Source organism: Haliaeetus leucocephalus, unplaced genomic scaffold (genome assembly GCF_000737465.1).
Source record: "Haliaeetus leucocephalus isolate CR32 unplaced genomic scaffold, Haliaeetus_leucocephalus-4.0 Scaffold808, whole genome shotgun sequence".
NCBI classification, from domain to species: domain Eukaryota; kingdom Metazoa; phylum Chordata; class Aves; order Accipitriformes; family Accipitridae; genus Haliaeetus; species Haliaeetus leucocephalus.
This window is the reverse complement of record NW_010973244.1, coordinates 1128320-1146302: the sequence shown is the minus strand read 5'-3', so window position 1 is coordinate 1146302 and position 17983 is coordinate 1128320. Positions and strand designations below refer to the sequence as shown.

General features: G+C 37.9%; 1 protein-coding gene across 7 annotated transcripts in view; it reads right to left on the bottom strand.

The window, feature by feature from the left end:
* Positions 1 to 652: 652 nt before the first annotated feature.
* RALA (v-ral simian leukemia viral oncogene homolog A (ras related)) overlaps positions 653 to 17983 on the bottom strand; it is a 32234-nt gene continuing 14903 nt past the window's right edge. For 3 of the 7 annotated variants that reach the window (XM_010581779.1, XM_010581781.1, XM_010581780.1), the window contains 4 exons: positions 12902 to 13056; positions 11879 to 12087; positions 8081 to 8255; positions 2899 to 4847 (listed from right to left, as the gene is read on the bottom strand). In XM_010581779.1, coding sequence (XP_010580081.1) covers positions 4725 to 4847; positions 8081 to 8255; positions 11879 to 12087; positions 12902 to 13015 — 621 coding nt within the window. In that variant the 5' untranslated portion in view covers positions 13016 to 13056 and the 3' untranslated portion in view covers positions 2899 to 4724. Of the gene's footprint in view, positions 771 to 2898; positions 4848 to 5325; positions 5343 to 7153; positions 7227 to 8080; positions 8256 to 11878; positions 12088 to 12901; positions 13057 to 15646; positions 15669 to 17983 lie in introns of those variants that run through there. The other 4 variants (XM_010581782.1, XR_775283.1, XR_775284.1 and 1 more) reach the window with 4 other exon arrangements.

The window sequence follows — 17983 nt, the reverse complement described above, 5'->3', positions numbered from 1 at the left end:
ACAAAGGAAACAGTGGAGTGATGAAATACTTCCCAGTATTCAGACACTTTTAAGAGCATTCTAGAGTCTGCTTACCTTTAGCACAGTTTTAGGTTGGAAACGATCCTTCCCCTGTTCCTTATTTTGCAACACCATGTCATATTAGTAAAGCAGAAAAGGGGCAAATGCCAGAATCCTGAATACTGTAGGACAGTGTTACACAAAGCGGAGCACAGACTCAAACAAGCACTAGTGCTGCAGAACTACAGTTCACCATTACAGGTCTGCAATGCAACCAACACCACTTCTTTCCTTCTTTTCTCAGATTTGTATTACATTACTCAATTCCCAGGGGCTTTCAAGAATCTCCCACAGGTGTAAATTGCTCTAGAAATTATCTTTGTTTTACATGCAGAAATTATGTCTGCATACACAGTGTAACACAATCATCCACTCTCAAAGAGTCATGTGTTCCCATGCTATTGGGGTGCAGACAGGACCTCAGTTTTTAACACTTCAGAGTCCACTGGCAGGGGATGTCCTTGCAAAAGTTGAAAAGCATAATTACATGCCATGGTTTGGAACCCCATCACTCAGGTTTTCAGAGGCTCCCATCTTGACTGCTTTATGTTACATGTACAGCTTCATACACAGTCTTCCAGATCAGTAAAGAAAGTCGGCAATTGCCTTGCGTGAGGCAGAATGAGGCATCAAACAGGAGTGCTACGCCTGCTAATACTGTTACTGGCCCACTGAGTCAGCTGGCTAAATTCTGCCACTGTTGTTTGCATCTGTAAGACAGAACAGTCTTCTGTAAAACTGAAACTGTCCCACTGAAATCCACAAACAACAGGTATCACAAAGTAAGTGCTCTGGGAGTGTTAAATATTACTGAGTGCGATATTAATCAAGAGGATGGTGGAAGCAAATCAATTTTTCCAACAACTTAAACTCTGGTATTTTTCCATTCTGCACACAAGAAAGGTGGAAAAAAAAAAAACCCTAGCACACAGAAACCAAATTATATCTTCTGAATATTTTTGCAAAATGGATTGTACCAGTTAGATGGCTGATTAGATCCAGCCACGATCTCTTTGAAAATGAGAAGAGCCTTGGCATCTGTCTGATGCTGGGCAGATCTCAAGTGGTATACATTTCAGTATTTCTTTGACAATGAAGCTTCAACCAAAAATATTCCAGTCTGGTCAATGTATTTAGATCAAAGATTAGCCTACACTCCAGTACTAGCAACATTGACACCTTTCCTACCATTCAATTTTAGTAACAAGCTGAAGCTCCCAGAAAAACATGCAAGGAGAGGCTTCTTTCATGAGTTATCTCTTAAAAACATATCCAGTCATTTAAGTTAAAATAACAGCCAAAAATTGGCAAGAGCAAGCCTAGAAAGAAATAGTTTACACACATGACTGACTATGCATCCATGTGGCTAGAAGCACTGACGTGTCTGACAGTAATGGAAGGAAGTTTAGAAATAAGATGCACTATTAGCTTTCCCTATTCATTTCTCACTTGCTTACCTTCTGATCCAGTTCTGGTACAGCTAAATGTATTATATGCATTCATGTAATAGCAGCCATCTCTCAGCCGCTCTGTCTTTTGCATTGGACTATAATCATGTAAACAACATCTACCCTCTCAGACTCTGGAACCAGAGAATCATTGCAAAGCTTGGTGTCCCAAAAAGGAACCCAAGATTTTCAGTAAGCCTATTTCACATATTAATAGATAAAATATTTGGTTCCTGGAGACCACAAGGCTCAGATATGGAGTGTATTTTATTGTATTATGGTTGGCACTGGAATTGCCAGAGGGGTCACTCTGCATGCTACTCTGATGCTAACAAGATCTCTGTGAATGAGAAAGCACTTCCTGCACACCATGATGCTGTTTCAGAATAGTCAAAGAAAACTGTTGGATGCTACTGTTGTTAAGCTATTGTATGCTCATCAGAAAGCTACAGAAACTACCAAACAGACCACAGATTTCTTAGCTAGCATTTTCAAAAGTCAATTGAGTTTTTAATGCTACAAAAAGCTACAGGAAAAAATGGAGTTAGCATAAGAATTCAGTATTAGTTTCATACATAATGGAAAACTGAACTTTATAGCTTGTTACTAATTAAGGCATCTCTCTCTGGTCTGCAGTTTTACAATGCCGTGCATTTCACAAAAGGTAGCAACAGTACTGCCAGTGTTAGGCTAACTTGGAGGGAAATACCATGGAAGGCTTTGATCCTGCCAACGTAAGAAAGTATCTTCAACTTCCTGGAGGAGAAACGGGAAGAAAAGTGCTCTCGGGCACAGAAGCCCTCTGAGCAGATAGACCTAGGAGCTTCAGATGCAGAAGTAGGGTAAACCAAACACTCCTCTATGATGCAAATGTATCACTCAATTTGGAGGACTCTCTCAAGACGTACCCAAATCCTATATACACAATTCAAGCTATATTGCCTGCACATTGAGGAAGCACACTTATGTTCTCCCCGAGTGTGCTAAAAGAAAATTACTTAGAAAGCATTTTTATTTTATTATTAAAACTTATGTAGGTTAGGTTTTTGTTTGATTTTGTTGTTTGGTGGTTGTTTTTTTTTTTTTTAAATCTCACTTTCCATTCTTAGGGAAAAATACTTCTGGAAGAAGCTTACCTCAGTTTCCCTGTTTTCTGACATTCTTTGTTATAGCAAGTAGGGATAAATTAGCTCTGGATAAAAGGTAGCACATGCATAGTCTCATCTTTTACAAAGTGGCTTTTTATCAGACTAATTAGGTTTAATCTACAGTTTTGTTCACACACACGACAAAGGCTTCTGGAATATGTAGGTTTAACTGCTTGACAACTGGCATCAGCTACAGCAAAGTTTATCAATAATATAGTTATCAATTAACACTGCACAAGCATTTTAAAAAAATGGAAGTTTATTCATCTTTCAATGGCTCAAATAGCAAATAAAAGGACAGGATAAGGCATCAGCCAAGACAAGTTTCATGTGTCCAGTGGCTTCATAACACCTCAGTTCCTAGTATACAGGTTCCAAAGCAAAGTCATAATGTTAGTGGTTAGACTCCCTGGCCAAATAGACCCAAATGAGTACACAGTAAGATGAAGACTGGCTTATTTGCCATAGTTACATGAGTAACTTTAATTCTGCACTTGGCAGTCTACTAAATGCACATACAAAATTCTTACTGATAAATATTTAACATGACAAATATAACTTCTAAGACTTGAGTCCCTAAAATGTCTGTTAGCATGAAAGTTAAATATTTGCTACCTAGTTTGAGCACATTTTAAACTGTCAGTTATAGGCTTACACATGTATAAAAAGTGTAACAGTTTGTGGAATTGATCTAGCTTGTCTTATCCCAGAGGAGTCCAAAACCCTCAAACATTCTGGTATATTTTTAGTTAAGATGCAGCATACTAACTGTGTGCTAGTATTCTTGCTGTTCTGAAGCAACTGAGGCAGTATGTTTTGTTTGGGGATTTTGGATGCACATGGTAAATGTTTCTGTATTGCAAAGCATGTCTGATTGTTTAATATCAACATTAACTAGAAAAAGTAGCTACAATGTTCCCCATTTGAAAATCAACATAAACTAAACAGTACAAAACCTGCAAAGAGCTTCAGCATAACACACCACGTTCCCATAGCTGAGTATTAGGAACACAAAAGAAATTAACTGATGACACCAGAATTTCCCACACATCTTAACTCAAAACACATTAGCGCTACTGAATGAGCTCCATTCCACCCAACTCCAGGGAGTTAAAACCCAAGGAACATCTAGACAAAAATCTACTTGCAAAAGGGAAGTTTCAAGGTATCAGCACATTAAGTTTTAAACGACCATTCCAGGCTTAGATGTGCCATAAGCTTATGACTTCAGTCTTATATGTATTCTGACCTTTTAGTTTTAAGATACTGTATAGTCTACCAAGTTACAGATGACAGAATACGCTCTGTATTATTCACAATACCAGAGTATGGCACACATTTAAAGAACAGACACTGCTAGCAAACAGCTAGTTAGCGAAATCATTCACATAACTGCACTCCACAGAGAGGGCAGTCTTGCACTGATGCACAGGGACAGTCTCCATGCAACAAAGTTGAAAATATACCCTTGATTAAGCAACCTGCTATGTTTAGGTTTTAAAATTAAGGCATATTCAAATGTTTCAATGTAAAAGATTACATCACTCTTCTAGGTTAATCAGGTAATGCAGAACCACATATAATTTTCCCCAACGTAACTGTTCGCATATACATTATTCTTTTCTAATTTGTGTAACTCCATGGGAAAACAACTGCATACCGCTTTGTTAGGTATCACGTTCACAATTGTAATTTTCAAGGCAACAAAAGACAAGATGAATCGACAATTACCAGTGATAAAAAAGTATGCTTTACAAGAACCCACAAAGTAATACTTCCCCTCTCTGTTCACTATTAAAGAAAAGACTGCCTATGAAACACTACATTCAGAAGAAATGTGAGAAGGTAGGCAACTATGAAATGGACTGAACTTTGCTTCTCTTGAAGCCACATCATTTTTTTTTCAGTGAATTTGACTCTCAGTGCAGCTCCAATTCATGCTTTTAGTGGTACATTACAATTTCCAACATGTTAGAGTAATTTCAGTCACTTGAGCCTTCAATGGCATGCTTATAAATTATGGTTTTTATTAGTATGGTCAGGGTAGGAGAGGAATTCAGGGTTTTGATTATAAAATGCAACATCTTTCTCTGATCCTCTTAGCTAGGCTTTTTCTTTTCTTCTTCCCATTCTTTTCTTTGCTGTCTTCCATTTTTCTGGCTCTAATTTCTCTCATTAAATCAAAAAACACCTAAAAAAAGATGTAAGAATGTAAATGCAAAATCAGTCACAGACATATGACTTAATTTAAGCTATCACTGATGATAACCATTTCAGTTGTTTAGAATAAAGTCAATTGTATTTGTTTGCTCAAACTGGTTGCATATTAATCCAACAAATCTTTCACTGGTTTTGAAGGCCAAGTTGATATGACACAATCCTGCTTCTTTCATGGTACCATAATGTTCCCGTCTTCTCATATTTGCTTATGAATCCTGTCAGACAATTTTCCACAACAGTTGAAACAAGAGTCTCATCACCAACCAAGATTTTTTTAAATGTATTATCTACATCTTACTGAGGAGACTCAAGGAAATCAGTTTACGTTTCAAGTCTTTTCAGTGATGAGCTGTAAAGGCTGAAAAAGCGCAACATCCAATTCTAGAAACATATTAATGGAGCAGTAGCACACACTGAACATTTCATGGTCAGTATGTCCCATGATGCAAGTCTAAACACAAAGCGACTGGGGGAAAAAAAATAATCAATCAGCATTTCCTTTAAAGCAAAGTTATCAATCATATAACTACATAAACAATTTTTTAGATCAGGTAATCTCAACTGCCATGTTAAAATCTCAAAGTACACATGAACTTCATTTTCATCAAGTGGTTTAGTAGGAAACAATTATAAAGTTGGAGATACACAAATGGTGTGTTTAAGATACAAGGTTTACTGTCAGTTAAACCTTTATAACTGGACTGCTTAAAGTTACTTTATGCATTTGAAAAGCAGATCTTGACTTGCAGGAGGCTACAGAAAATAATCATTTCATCTTTATGACTTCACTGTAGGAAATCAGCTGACCAATTCTAAAACTTTTCTCTCTCAGGGGATGTTCTCTAGATCTATGTCAGGGGACTTGATCCCTCTCCATGAAACATGGACAGTGCAGGGGCTGAAAAGCTCCTCTGCAGAGCTCAGTTGGTTTTTATTTGCAATTACTTTAATCTTGTATGGACTGCAGCAAAAACATCAACCTTCATTACACGGGATCTGCAAAAAATCAATGTAACTAAACATTTCCGTCAAGAAGCAAGATTGCCTTTAGATTTCTGAATGTGCACTAAGTTACTTGCTTGTACTTAAATCTGTGCTAATGGCAAGATGCAACTGTCAACCTGCTTAAGCACTGATACTGTACTACAGTATTTAGCTATCTGGGGTACGTAACCTTGTGAGAAGATGCGTAGTGGGTCACCTTTACCAAAGTGAGCAGAAGCCGACTGTGTTTTCCCCAACTGAGCAAACCATTATTCTGGAATTCAGAGAACCCAGATTTCTTATAGAATAGTAATTTAAGTTCGCATAACAAACCCCGTAACTTCAGATGCTCCAAGTAACTAAAAATACCTGGTATTTACTAATGCCAACAAAGCCTCATTTACGGCCTGTCAAACCTCAATTCTATTGATACATGCTGATCTGGACCCATAATGCTACCAGCTCCAAAAAAGAAACTTGGAGCAGCGTAGTAGCCTACGATGTGTGTGCAAAAGCTATTAAAAAAATATATATACACACACACACTTTTTTCCCCAGCTGCTAAATGATAGTGAAACAGATTTTGAAGAGCTGGGAATTTCTACATGACTGTAATAGACAGATGTTAACTGCAATCATGCACCAAAACTAAAAGATGTACAAGTTTTTATAACAGCAACAAAAAAAATCAGAGCTGTATTCAACAATGAGACTGAGTTCTGTTGCATTTAATTGACTTAATTTTCTCTACAGAACAGCATGAAGTTCTCACTGTAGTACTGAACAATCCATTTCTTCAGGAAGACAACTGCCACAAGACAACAGTCAAGTTTAAGTTACTGCAAAAGAGAACTCGCATTACAGCTGTCATGCTGTAATTGACAGCTCATATGTAAGGATTTACATTAGAGAATTTTTCAATGTGTGATCAAGTCTCAATAGCTCTGAAAGGAAAGGTTGGTACATTGAACTAAACTACTTATTTGTTTGCCACACATCTCTTACTCTTGCAGTCTACAAGACAGAGTTATTCTGAGCTCTGTATTCCAAGAAGTCCTCTCCTTCAGAGTTATAGCTGAAACACTTACAACTGATCAATAATTTATCTTCTTGGAGACAAAGATTCTCTGTCTCTCATCTCATGACCTTCTGAACCAGGTTTTATACCTGAAAACTCACGAGGCACTTCTAGGCTGCTCAAAGCTTAAAAGGGTTCATCCATTCTTCATCTAAGCAGCGTACAACACACATCTAGTTAAACGAGGATAGAGAGGGCTCCAATTCCTCCCTTACCTGCTTTTGTAAGCTGTTTTATTCTGGCTGAGGATCAGACAGCATTCCTCACTATTCAGAAGCAGACTGTCTTCTAGTTATAGAAAACACAGTAAGAAGTTGTCCTGGTTTCAGCTGGGATAGAGTTAACTGTCTTCCTAGTAGCTGGTACAGTCCTATGTTTTGAGTTCAGTATGTGAAGAATGTTGATAACACTGATGTTTTCAGTTGTTGCTCAGTAGTGTTTAGACTATAGTCAAGGATTTTTCAGCTTCTCATGCCCAGCCAGGGCACCTGACCCAAACTGGCCAACAGGGTATTCCATACCATGGGACGTCCCATCTAGTTTAGGAACTGGGAAGGGGGGGCGGGGAATCACCGCTCGGGGACTGGCTGGGTGTCGGTCGGTGGGTGGTGAGCAATTGCCCTGCGCATCATTTGTACATTCCAATACTTTTACTACTACTGTTGTCATTTTGTTAGTGTTATCATTATCATTATTAGTTTCTTCTTTTCTGTTCTATTAAACCGTTCTTATCTCAACCCAGGAGTTTTACTTCTTTTCCTGATTTTCTCCCCCATCCCACTGGATGGGGGGGGAGTGAGTGAGCAGCTGCGTGGTGCTTAGTTGCTGGCTGGGGTTAAACCACGACAGAAGTCTAGGCCAAAATAGCTGCCTCAAATTTTTAATATAAGGTCTTGTATAATGTCTTGTATAATGACTCCTTGCAGTTTATCGTGGGATAAACTTGTTATGCCTAACATTTCCACTGTTCTACATGAAGTCACTAAGTCATGTACTCCTCGCAAGCTAAGGGAGAAAAGCATTTGATTCAAATTTCACAAAAATAATTGCTAAAACAATGAACACAGAGTATGACCCACGGAAAAGAAGTATAAAGTGAAAACTGATGGAGATATTCTTTGTATTAAGAGGCCAGTTATTACCTTGTCAACATTAGCTCGTGTTTTTGCAGAAGTTTCCACATAGTTAACATTCCACTGATCAGCTCGGTTTTTTGCTTCCTCTACGGAAACTTGCCTTTTATCTTCCAAATCTGATTTGTTACCAACTAGCAAAAAAGGAACATTCTCATCTTCTTTTACTCTTAAGATCTGCTCTCTGGAGGGGGGGGGAGGAAAAAAGAAAATTAAGCTTTTTATGGAGTACTATTCTTAGAACACAAAAAGAACTCAAACTAAATATTCTTATCTTACAGTGAAAACCCACTTATTCCTTTTATGAAGCTTATGTACCAGTAAAATCTTAAACCTCATTATGACATTATACAGAATGAAGACAGAGACAGATAACTAGTCCTCCAGGAAGGAAGGAGGTGAGTCAGTAAGAAACTAAAAGAGTCGAACAGGATTGGTTTAGGTGAGAATTTATATGTCATTCCTTTTAATAAAGGTGAGAGCATTTACCATTGTCTTTATATTACTATTTGTGATTGCCATTTTTAAGCTACCCAAACCTCAGTTTTATATTTTATTTTTTCCTAATAAAACGCATATGCCTTTTTTAAAGCTGATAAAATGGTCTACAGAATACCAAGAGAAAACCTCTTCCGTTCAGGAATCTTTCTCAAGTAAATTATATTCAGTCTCTGCAGAGATCTTCATTCAGTGTACAGATACAAGTTGCACATGCATCAGATTTTTAAGGACAGATCCTTCTGCTGCTTGAACTACTAGGATGAAGGGTTTAAAGTTGCAGATAAAACTCAGTACTACAATGGTTGGGTACATAAGTCTTCAACACTTAAAAAAATAATGGAAGTTTTCTTCTAATTGGAAATGCATTAAAAGTACCAGGAAGAACAGTATTCCCAGAAGAGGGAAATTCTTTGGTTTTGTCTCAGAAAGGAGTATAAAGTTAGTAGTGAAATGTAGCCCTTTATCATAGAGCAATTTCTGGAAGATCGGCAAAAAGCACAGAGAAACAAATTCCTTTTGCTGGCTGAGGTGAAACCTATTGCCAGATTTAAAGCTGAATGGAGAGAAGCTGAAAGGAGTTAAAATTAACGGATTCTAAAGGTCCTTGATTTGCTGTACGGCCCGATCCTTCTGCTGTTATAAAAAGTTCTGAATAGCATGCAGTCTTGTGGAAGAAGTCTACTCACAGGGCTGAGAAATTACAGATAGCCCATTATTTTTTTTAAACCAACAAATATATATTTGAGGCAGCTTGTAACACCACATTTATCTCTGAGGTGTAATTAAAGCAACATTCCTCTGCTCCCCAACAAATATCAGTGCAAATATTTTAACAGGGTCTGCAGCTATCCAAAAGTAGTTTGAATAGTCAGTGGACTAGGAAGCGTGGCCAGAAGAAAACTCAGTGCCTCACTGCAGTATCTGTGTAAATAAAACTTCTGCTAAGAGCTAGTAGCTTTAAACACTAATTGTTCAGGCAATGCCAAACAATTTCACCATGTAAAGAGTTAATCTATCAGCAATCCAGATGACAATATTCTCCTTTGAGCCCTCTCTGAAGACTGATATCTCCTAAAAAAGAAATATCTAATTAATGATATGCCAACTTGAAATCTAGAACTTAAAATAAAGAAATTGTTAGAGCCAGATCAAGTCTACTCAAAGAAAGACCACATTTTATCAAGCTGCCTTTCAAATATTTAAAAGTTTAGTCATTGCAGGTCTGCCTTCTACTGAAAAAAAAATTAGTTGGAGCAATGGCATTTCAGAGCACACCAGGAACCCCACCGAAGACCTTGAATAGCAGTAAACAGCTGTCCTGTTGGAGTTCTGCCATTTCAGCAGAACAAAATTCCATGGAAACAATCAAACATCCAAATTCTTCTGGTCACTCTCTTTCATATCTGTCTCTTAAGTAGTATTCCCTCAGGTTGCTCAACAATGCCAAAGGTATTTTAACTGTGCCTTCAAGAGATACAGGTTACTTTTACACAGAGCAGAAAGAATGTAATTTTTCTGAGTTACATTTTAGCATTTACAGTTCTACAGTTTCAAAGGCAACTTGAAAGGCGCTTTCAGGTTTGGATTGGGGACAGTTCTAATCTCTTCATCAAAAGGATTTTTTTCTTCCATTTTTGCTGTATCAGCATGTATATTGTCAACACTCACCTTTGCTGGAAAAGTAGGACTTTTTCTAGAGCCATAGAAGATCATGTACTTTGAAGCATTAACAGAATTTTAAACAGATTTGAACAGGTCATTTTGCACTATAGGGGAGCTCAACTATACTAAATAGTCCTCCATGATTGACAATACCTAGCATAAGCCTGCAAACCAATCAAGGCCTGCCCCCCACACCCCCCCGAATATATACACACACACACACACATATAGACACACAAATAAAGAAATAAATAAAAAGAACACCAGAAAAGGAAAAACTCACTTTCTCCCCTCTCCAATACTTCTTCCTCTCTCTTAGAGATGATATTAAACATATTCTGATACTTAGTGCTAATTAAGCTGAACTGTAACAGCATCTCTGAGAAGCCTTATTTCAGTGGGAGGCAGATAATTTCTTTTTATATTCGTTTCTTAACCTCTGAGAGAAAAGTAATCTCCTCTCCTATTTCGCTACACTTTGAACCAGTAAAAAAATTTTCTTGTCTCTTCTGTCCTTTTTCTAATATAGTGATGAGTGATTTAAATAGGCTTTCTCTCTCAATCAAAATCAAACACCTGTAATATACTCTTGACTGTTTAATAGTCTCTTAGAATTATAAGGGTTTTAAATATGCTGCATGCCTGAAAAGCATCTTAAAAAACCTTATCCTGTTAAATCTTTATTACACCAGAAAGATCCAGTTCCAAATTTTGTTTTCACCACATTGCTCCCTATGACTTTGATGGGAAGGGTGAATGCTATGCAGAACGCTACGTGGAACTTTTGCCTTGTAAATTCAAAAATTTATATCAGTATCTTTTACAGAGAAAAATTCCATCCAAGCAAAACCAAAGGCACAGATTTACAACAGGCCTTTAAACAAAATGCATAGCTACTACAGACTATTCAAAGATACTTCTCACCATTGTTGTTCATAAAAACATCTTTAAGAGGTAGGAAGACTTGTGTTGTTGAGACTATGCATTTCGCTCTCCCAGAATACAAAGTGCATACTTCACATCGCCTAGGACTTTGCAGACAGACATCACCAGATGTGGTTCTTCTGCACAGTTTTCAACTGGAATCCAGTCGCATCATCTTTATAACTATGAAGTATTCTAGTATAAAACAGCTGGACATGCTACAGCTGCCTTTTTGTTCCAGGTGGTGCTTCACAGGTTGAGAAATACAACATAATCCTCTATATGAAGCAAGAACTGAAAAAGACAGCTCTAGGGAGCACAAGGTATTGTACATACATTCTATAATGTAATTCAGTACAGTCTATAAGCAATTTTTCTCAGATCCATTACTCTGGATAGCAGTATGCCTACTCACAGATACTGCTTCTTAGCAAGAGTGCCAGGCAAACACTGATTTACAAAGGGCAGAAGCCTTCTGATGTTACTATGTATCTGCTCTGTGGCAATAGCTTTTCCAGTATTCAGAAACACAGCAGCAAAGGTATCCGAAGTGGTACAGATAGCAAAGGCGTGGCTAGGCATCTGTTCAAAACATTATGTGACTACAGTAAGAGCTGTCATCCAGTCTGGACTATCATAAGGACATTACAAAACAAACAAACAAAATCACTTGTAATTATCTCACAGTAATTAGAATAATTATCTTGCCTTGTAACTTACCTGAAGTCTGCAGTTGCTGCAAAGGATTCCAGCTCTGTAATAGAGAAGACACAAAGAAAGCCTTCTCCACTTCGGAAGTAGTTGTCCCTAATTGCAGCATAGTCCTCCTGCCCTGCTGTGTCCAATATATCAATTTGGACTTCTTCCCCATCCAGAACCACCTTTTTCCTATAGCTGTCTGCTTTGGTGGGCTCATAATCTTCAACAAACTAGAAAACAAAAAACCTTCATGATATAAAATCATGCCTGTACAAGGCAAACACTTCTATTTGCATATAAGGTTATAACAAACATCTGACATGGTTACAGTAACTAATAAGTAAGCATACATATTTAGGCTATGTGAGGTACTTAAATGATTCATAGTTAAAGCAGGCTCTCCATCAGCCCAAACAGTCTATGGGCTTTTGCTTTCTTCAGCCATTACAAGGAAATTTTAGAGGTAAACGCAAAACATCAATGTCTGTGCACTACCCAAGCCTCTGCTTCTGGTCAAGCACAACATCTGGCTGTGCTCAATTATGCTATCAGGCAGTCCTGACTTTGAATATATTTAGTACCAATTTTTAAAGGACACTGAGGCCATAACGTCTGCCTTTTAATCAAAAAGAATGACTTTCACTGGAAAAAAAGGAAACAAGAAACAGATTTTATTTCCTCTCTTCAACAGCAGCATAAAAAACATGGAAAAAATTGGTCATCATTCAGGCATCATGCAACTCACCTAACTGAAGCAGCTTTGAGCCATCATACCTAAATAAGTTCTAAGAGGTCTAGTGAATGATGACAAAATACGCTGATAATATGACAGAGCATCTAATTGCTTAGAAGTCTGAAAAATGCCAAATTATACCTTCACAGGTACCTCTAGAAGGTAAATCACTAATCTAAAAAAATTTTTGTTCAATTTCATACCACATCGTATACATTTAGACCCTTTCAGAAAATAACTGTACTAATGAATGTTTAAATAACACTATGTAGCAGACATATCCTGAGATAGTTTCTAGTGCAGATTCTTACCTCATCATACATAAACTGTAGTGTTAAAGCAGATTTTCCTACACCACCACTTCCCACCATGATGACTTTGTGTAAAGCCAATGAATTCTGTCCTTTAGGCTTATTTGCTGCCATCTTTGGATTGCAGAAAATTCACAGGTATAAAATGAAAAAATCTAGAAGAAAAATATTACATCATTAGTTTTCTTTCCCTTCTACCACATGCACTGTTTAAAGTGGATTTGTTTTAAATCCCTACATATCTAAGGACTTAATTTCAGTTCTGTTATCTTCAGTGAAAGCTATCTGCTTTTTCACTGGAAGCCATTCCACAAATTATACTGAGCTCATCTTTTTTGTAGCATGAGCAAAGAAAGCCTTCACCATTTGGAAAGGGCACAAGTGGGTTCACAGCATCCAAGAGCAATTAAGGGAAAGGACTTACATTTTGGTATGCAGTGTTTTCTCTTAGAGACACAGTATTTGTCAAGAATTCTTGTTAGTTTACTAAGCAAGAATTGAAAAAGGAAGCCACAGTGAGTCAACACCATACAAGAAAACATGAGATATGACAGCTGCAGGGGAAAGAAAACAGACATTTGAAGGAATTTCCAGCTTAAATAGCAAGCACCAGGACGGAGCAGCAGCAGCAAGGATTAACTAGTGTACTTTTTCAGAGAAAAGCAAGCAAATGTGTCACTTAAACCTAAAAATACCCGGTTTCAGTAAGTCAATCAGGAACTGAAAGAATAATCTAATTTATGCAGAGTGGAAAGATTCAATGTGCCTTCCTAGGCTACAAATGAGTTATTCTGTATATTTGGAATAGTTGTCTCAGCCCCACAACTGCTTGCTCAAACACAAATCTCTGCACCTCACCAATACCAAAGGGCTCTATGACAGTTAATTCACATATAGTCTAATGTGTGTGTGCACACGTACAAAAAGTAACAATCCCATTAGCTTTTTTTAAAAAAATCATGTCATAGTTTTAGCAGATCTCCAACTACTATCTTCCTGCACCTTCATTTCATTCCCTACCTATCCCAACAGTAATATAACGGTATTTGTGTTACATGAAGACAGAATATTCTGTCTGCTTGCACTGTTCTTAAGGCATGGGAAAGTCCCTGCACAGTGACAGAACGTACCCTCCTCCAGAGATTTAAGGTCAAAACAAGCTCTGATGTCCAAAAAACACAATGACATCTACATTACAGAAGATGTAAATAGAAGACACGTATAGTAGCAACTAAGAATCAGATGTAACTTAGATTTTGTTAATTAGAAAGCACAAAAAGAACATGTTCACGTGGCAGCACAATTTAGTTATATACAGAACTATCAGATAATAATACAGTGTAGTAACAAGACACCTTTAACCCACTGCCTTTAGCCATCACTATCATTTGACAGTCTCACACTAAAATTACATCCTCCTGCATAATGAATCACCCTTCTGTGCAGCTTAATCAGAATGTGAAGAATGACCATTTTCTTAAAACGTAGATCAAAAACCCTAGTTGAGGACATGCACTAAGGTTGTTAGCAGTGAGGCAGTTAAGTGTAAAAGCATGCTGACTGAAGCTTCATCAGAGATTAAGCCAATCCTTCCTCAAATTAAAAAATAAATAAAAAGGTGTACTGGTTTTGGCTGGGATAGAGTTAATTTTCTTCAGAATAGCTCATACAGTGCCATGTTTTGGATTTGTGATGAAAACAGTGATAACATACAGATGTTTTAGCTGTTACTGAACAGTGCTTACACAGTGTCAAGGCATTTTCTGGTTCTCACGCTGTCCTGCCAGCAAGTAGGCTGGGGGTGGGCAAGCACTTGGGAGGGACACGGTTGGGACAGCTGACCAAAGGGATATCCCATGCCATAGCTCAGCAATAAAAGCTGGCAGGGAAGTTTGCCAGGGCTGCCATTGCGCAGAACTGGCTGGGCATTGGTCAGCTAGTGCCAAGCAATTATTTTATTTTAATTTTTTTTCACCAGTTATTTTTTCTTGGTTTTGGTTTTCTTTGTTTTAAACATATTAAATTGTCATTATCTCAGCCCACTAGTTTTCTTACTTCTACCCTTCTGATTCTCTCCCCCATCCCACTGGCAGGGGGGAAGTGAGCAAGCAGTTGTGTGGTACTTAGCTGCCTACCAAGGTTAACCGACAACCTATGTAGAAAACTCTCTGGATCACATTCAGTGTCACTACTCATTCTGCTGTCAAATAATTCTGAAAATGCAATTGACAAATAAGTCACTTAAGTAATCTTTCTGGGGAAAACAATTTAAGTGAAATAAGCTGCTGAGTAAGCTGCTGTACTAATTATAGAGATATAGCAGAGAAATATAACTAACATCAGGTTACAAGCTCTTTTAAAAAGGAGATGGATGAGAAAAAACAAACATTTCCTTTTAGGCCCTCATGGCTTAAAAAGAACCATTGCTTTCTTTCTACTCAAGAGGGAGTACGAGAACATGAAAATAGCTCCAAGCCATGTGTACATTTTCAACCTACTACATTGCATTTTGAACTACTCCACATTGTTTTGTCTTTGTACTTTTCTTTTAAAAGTAAAAATGTGTCCTGATAGTCATGCTTACTTGTTTTTAGTATGTATTTCAGACAAGTAATATAAAGAAAATTCCTTTGAATTCCAGTCATCAACTGACAACAGCTCAGTTTGCCAGGTTTAGATTACAATACATACTCTCAGAAGCACAGAAACTGAAGCAGTAGTATACCTGGATATGACCTATACTACCTTATTAAGCAACAAAACAGACTATTCTTCTATAAGCACTTCAATACTGAAACAAGTCCAAACGAATTCAGCAGGACCTCTGACAGATGGGTTTGTGCAAAATCAATACTACAACCTGTGAAAAAACTCAAATACACAATAGTAATGTTTCACAGTAATATTTGTTGTAAATTAACCTACAGTCTTTAAGTTGATTGAGCAATGTGAAAATTCATATTTTACTAGAAGCTGCAATTCAACAAGTAGTGTCCCAGTGTGACAAAGAGAAGCTGCCACTTTTTGTACTTTGTGCAACAGTTGACACATGCCTGAAAAGCCAAAACAATGATGTCCAACCAATAAGATCCTTATAAACAATCAAGTTAGTGATGATGCTCCTTTTCACTGAAAATTCTTTAACCAGAAAGATTTTATGGCAGCCAATCATTTTCAGAAGCCTTGATAACACCCCTTCAAAGAAGCATAAAAGACTGAGTTGAAGAAAGAAACTCGGAATTAAAAAAACCTGACCCAACCAGTCAAAGCAGCATCCTGAGTCATCAAGTCATCAATAACTGCCAGTGAACAACATTCCAGTAAGATACTGAAGACAGCAAAACTTCATGCTACCACAGACTTCAAATCTTAAAGATAAGCTTGTCATAAATACTCTGCCACATTTTGTAGTGGAAGGAGGCTCAGGGAGGTCAGTTTGCTCTCAAGTTCTTCACAATCCAATAAAGATATAGTGCTGACAAAATTCAGGCCTGCTGAATGGCAGACAGTGTGAAGAGAGACATAAGTTACAAACAAAGCAAGTACAGTCTGATACTGTGCAAACACCCAATCCAGAGAGACTGCTTCAGAGCAAGTATTCTGCCAGAGAGCAGAAAGACCTTGAAAGTAATAAGTTTTAAGCTACTGCCACATACTTCTGTTTCAGTCTGCTTTCAAAAGCAAAGAGGAACATAGATTCCAGTTTTATTAACAGTAAAGCACCTGAGATGAAGTTTCATGCAAAGTAAGTTTTTCTACCCTTAATTTATGTAGTCCAACTTATTTTCTTAAGTAGTATTAATTTAGGTCATATCTAGCTTCTGAACTGTCCTACTTTATAATTATGATAAAACTGGCAGAGACTGTGGCAAGAACCCTATTGTATGAAGCTCAAAAAAGCACACTTCCATGTTATGTGTACTCTGATTTTTTTTTTTCTTCAATCTTCACAGTGCAAAATCATTTGGGGGTCAGAAGATAAACACAGGCTTAACCTGCAGTAGAATCCTATGTCACCCTACAGCAGAGAGCTTCACACAGAGCCAAGCAGGGTGTTGTCAATAGCTGTATTATCCATTTACACAGGTCAGCTTTTTACCACACCCATTAGTAATCCCCATCGCAGCAATACATCTGATGGCATATATGAAAGTTTATTTTTAAACAGTTCTTTGTGTAGTCCAAGGAGTTGGAAGGGAAGTGAAAGCTTAACTGGCTCAACAACATACTGCCATGCCTTCACTCAGAAGGGCGAAAGCGTTGTCTAACCACCATGCTACTGATCAGTCCTCACCTCCGCTGCAGATAAACTCCTAGGAAACTGCCCCTTCCCAACATGCTTGAGCAGATAAGGGCACGAAAAAATGAATCTCAGTGGCTGCTCAGCCAATATAAGCAGTTCTCAAAGCTCCTACAGCTGCTTATTGCCTGTTTGCAGATAACCACCTCCACAATTCTGAGCTCCATTTAATGGCAGGCTTCCAGTTGGAGCCAGGATCATTTTTGTAGAGCCAGGTTAGGGAGCGATTAGATTAAATAAGAACTGCAGGAATAGGAGTTACAATTCATGTTAGCATCAGCAATGGCATCTTGTCCAACAGTCTAGAAAACTGGTCAAGGGAAAGACAAGTAGGTAGCTAAATAACTTTTAAGATCATCCTACATGATTAAGACATAGCAACAGGAACTTGTACCTCGAGTTGGAAAACTGTTGCCTGTCTTGAGTGACTGGCTTCCACCTGTGTCAATACTAACTTCTCCAGAGTTTCACACCTTACATAGAAGGTCCACTGTGCAAGAAATACAATGTTATCTCTGGTCCACCATGGATTTAAACACAACATTCAGCTCCACCCACCAGAGAAGCCAGTTGGAAAGTGCTCCTGTAACAGACTTGGACACAGCGAGCATCATGTTAACTGCTGCATAAAGTCCTGGAGCACAAAGTGGTTATCCAGATCCACGAAAGTAAGAAAGATGATCAGGTGCCAGCACAAAAAAAAAGGGGGGTTTCATCTGCAGGGACAATATTTTCAGGGAAGATATCTTTGCAAACACATGGCAGGGAAGAAGGAAAAAAAA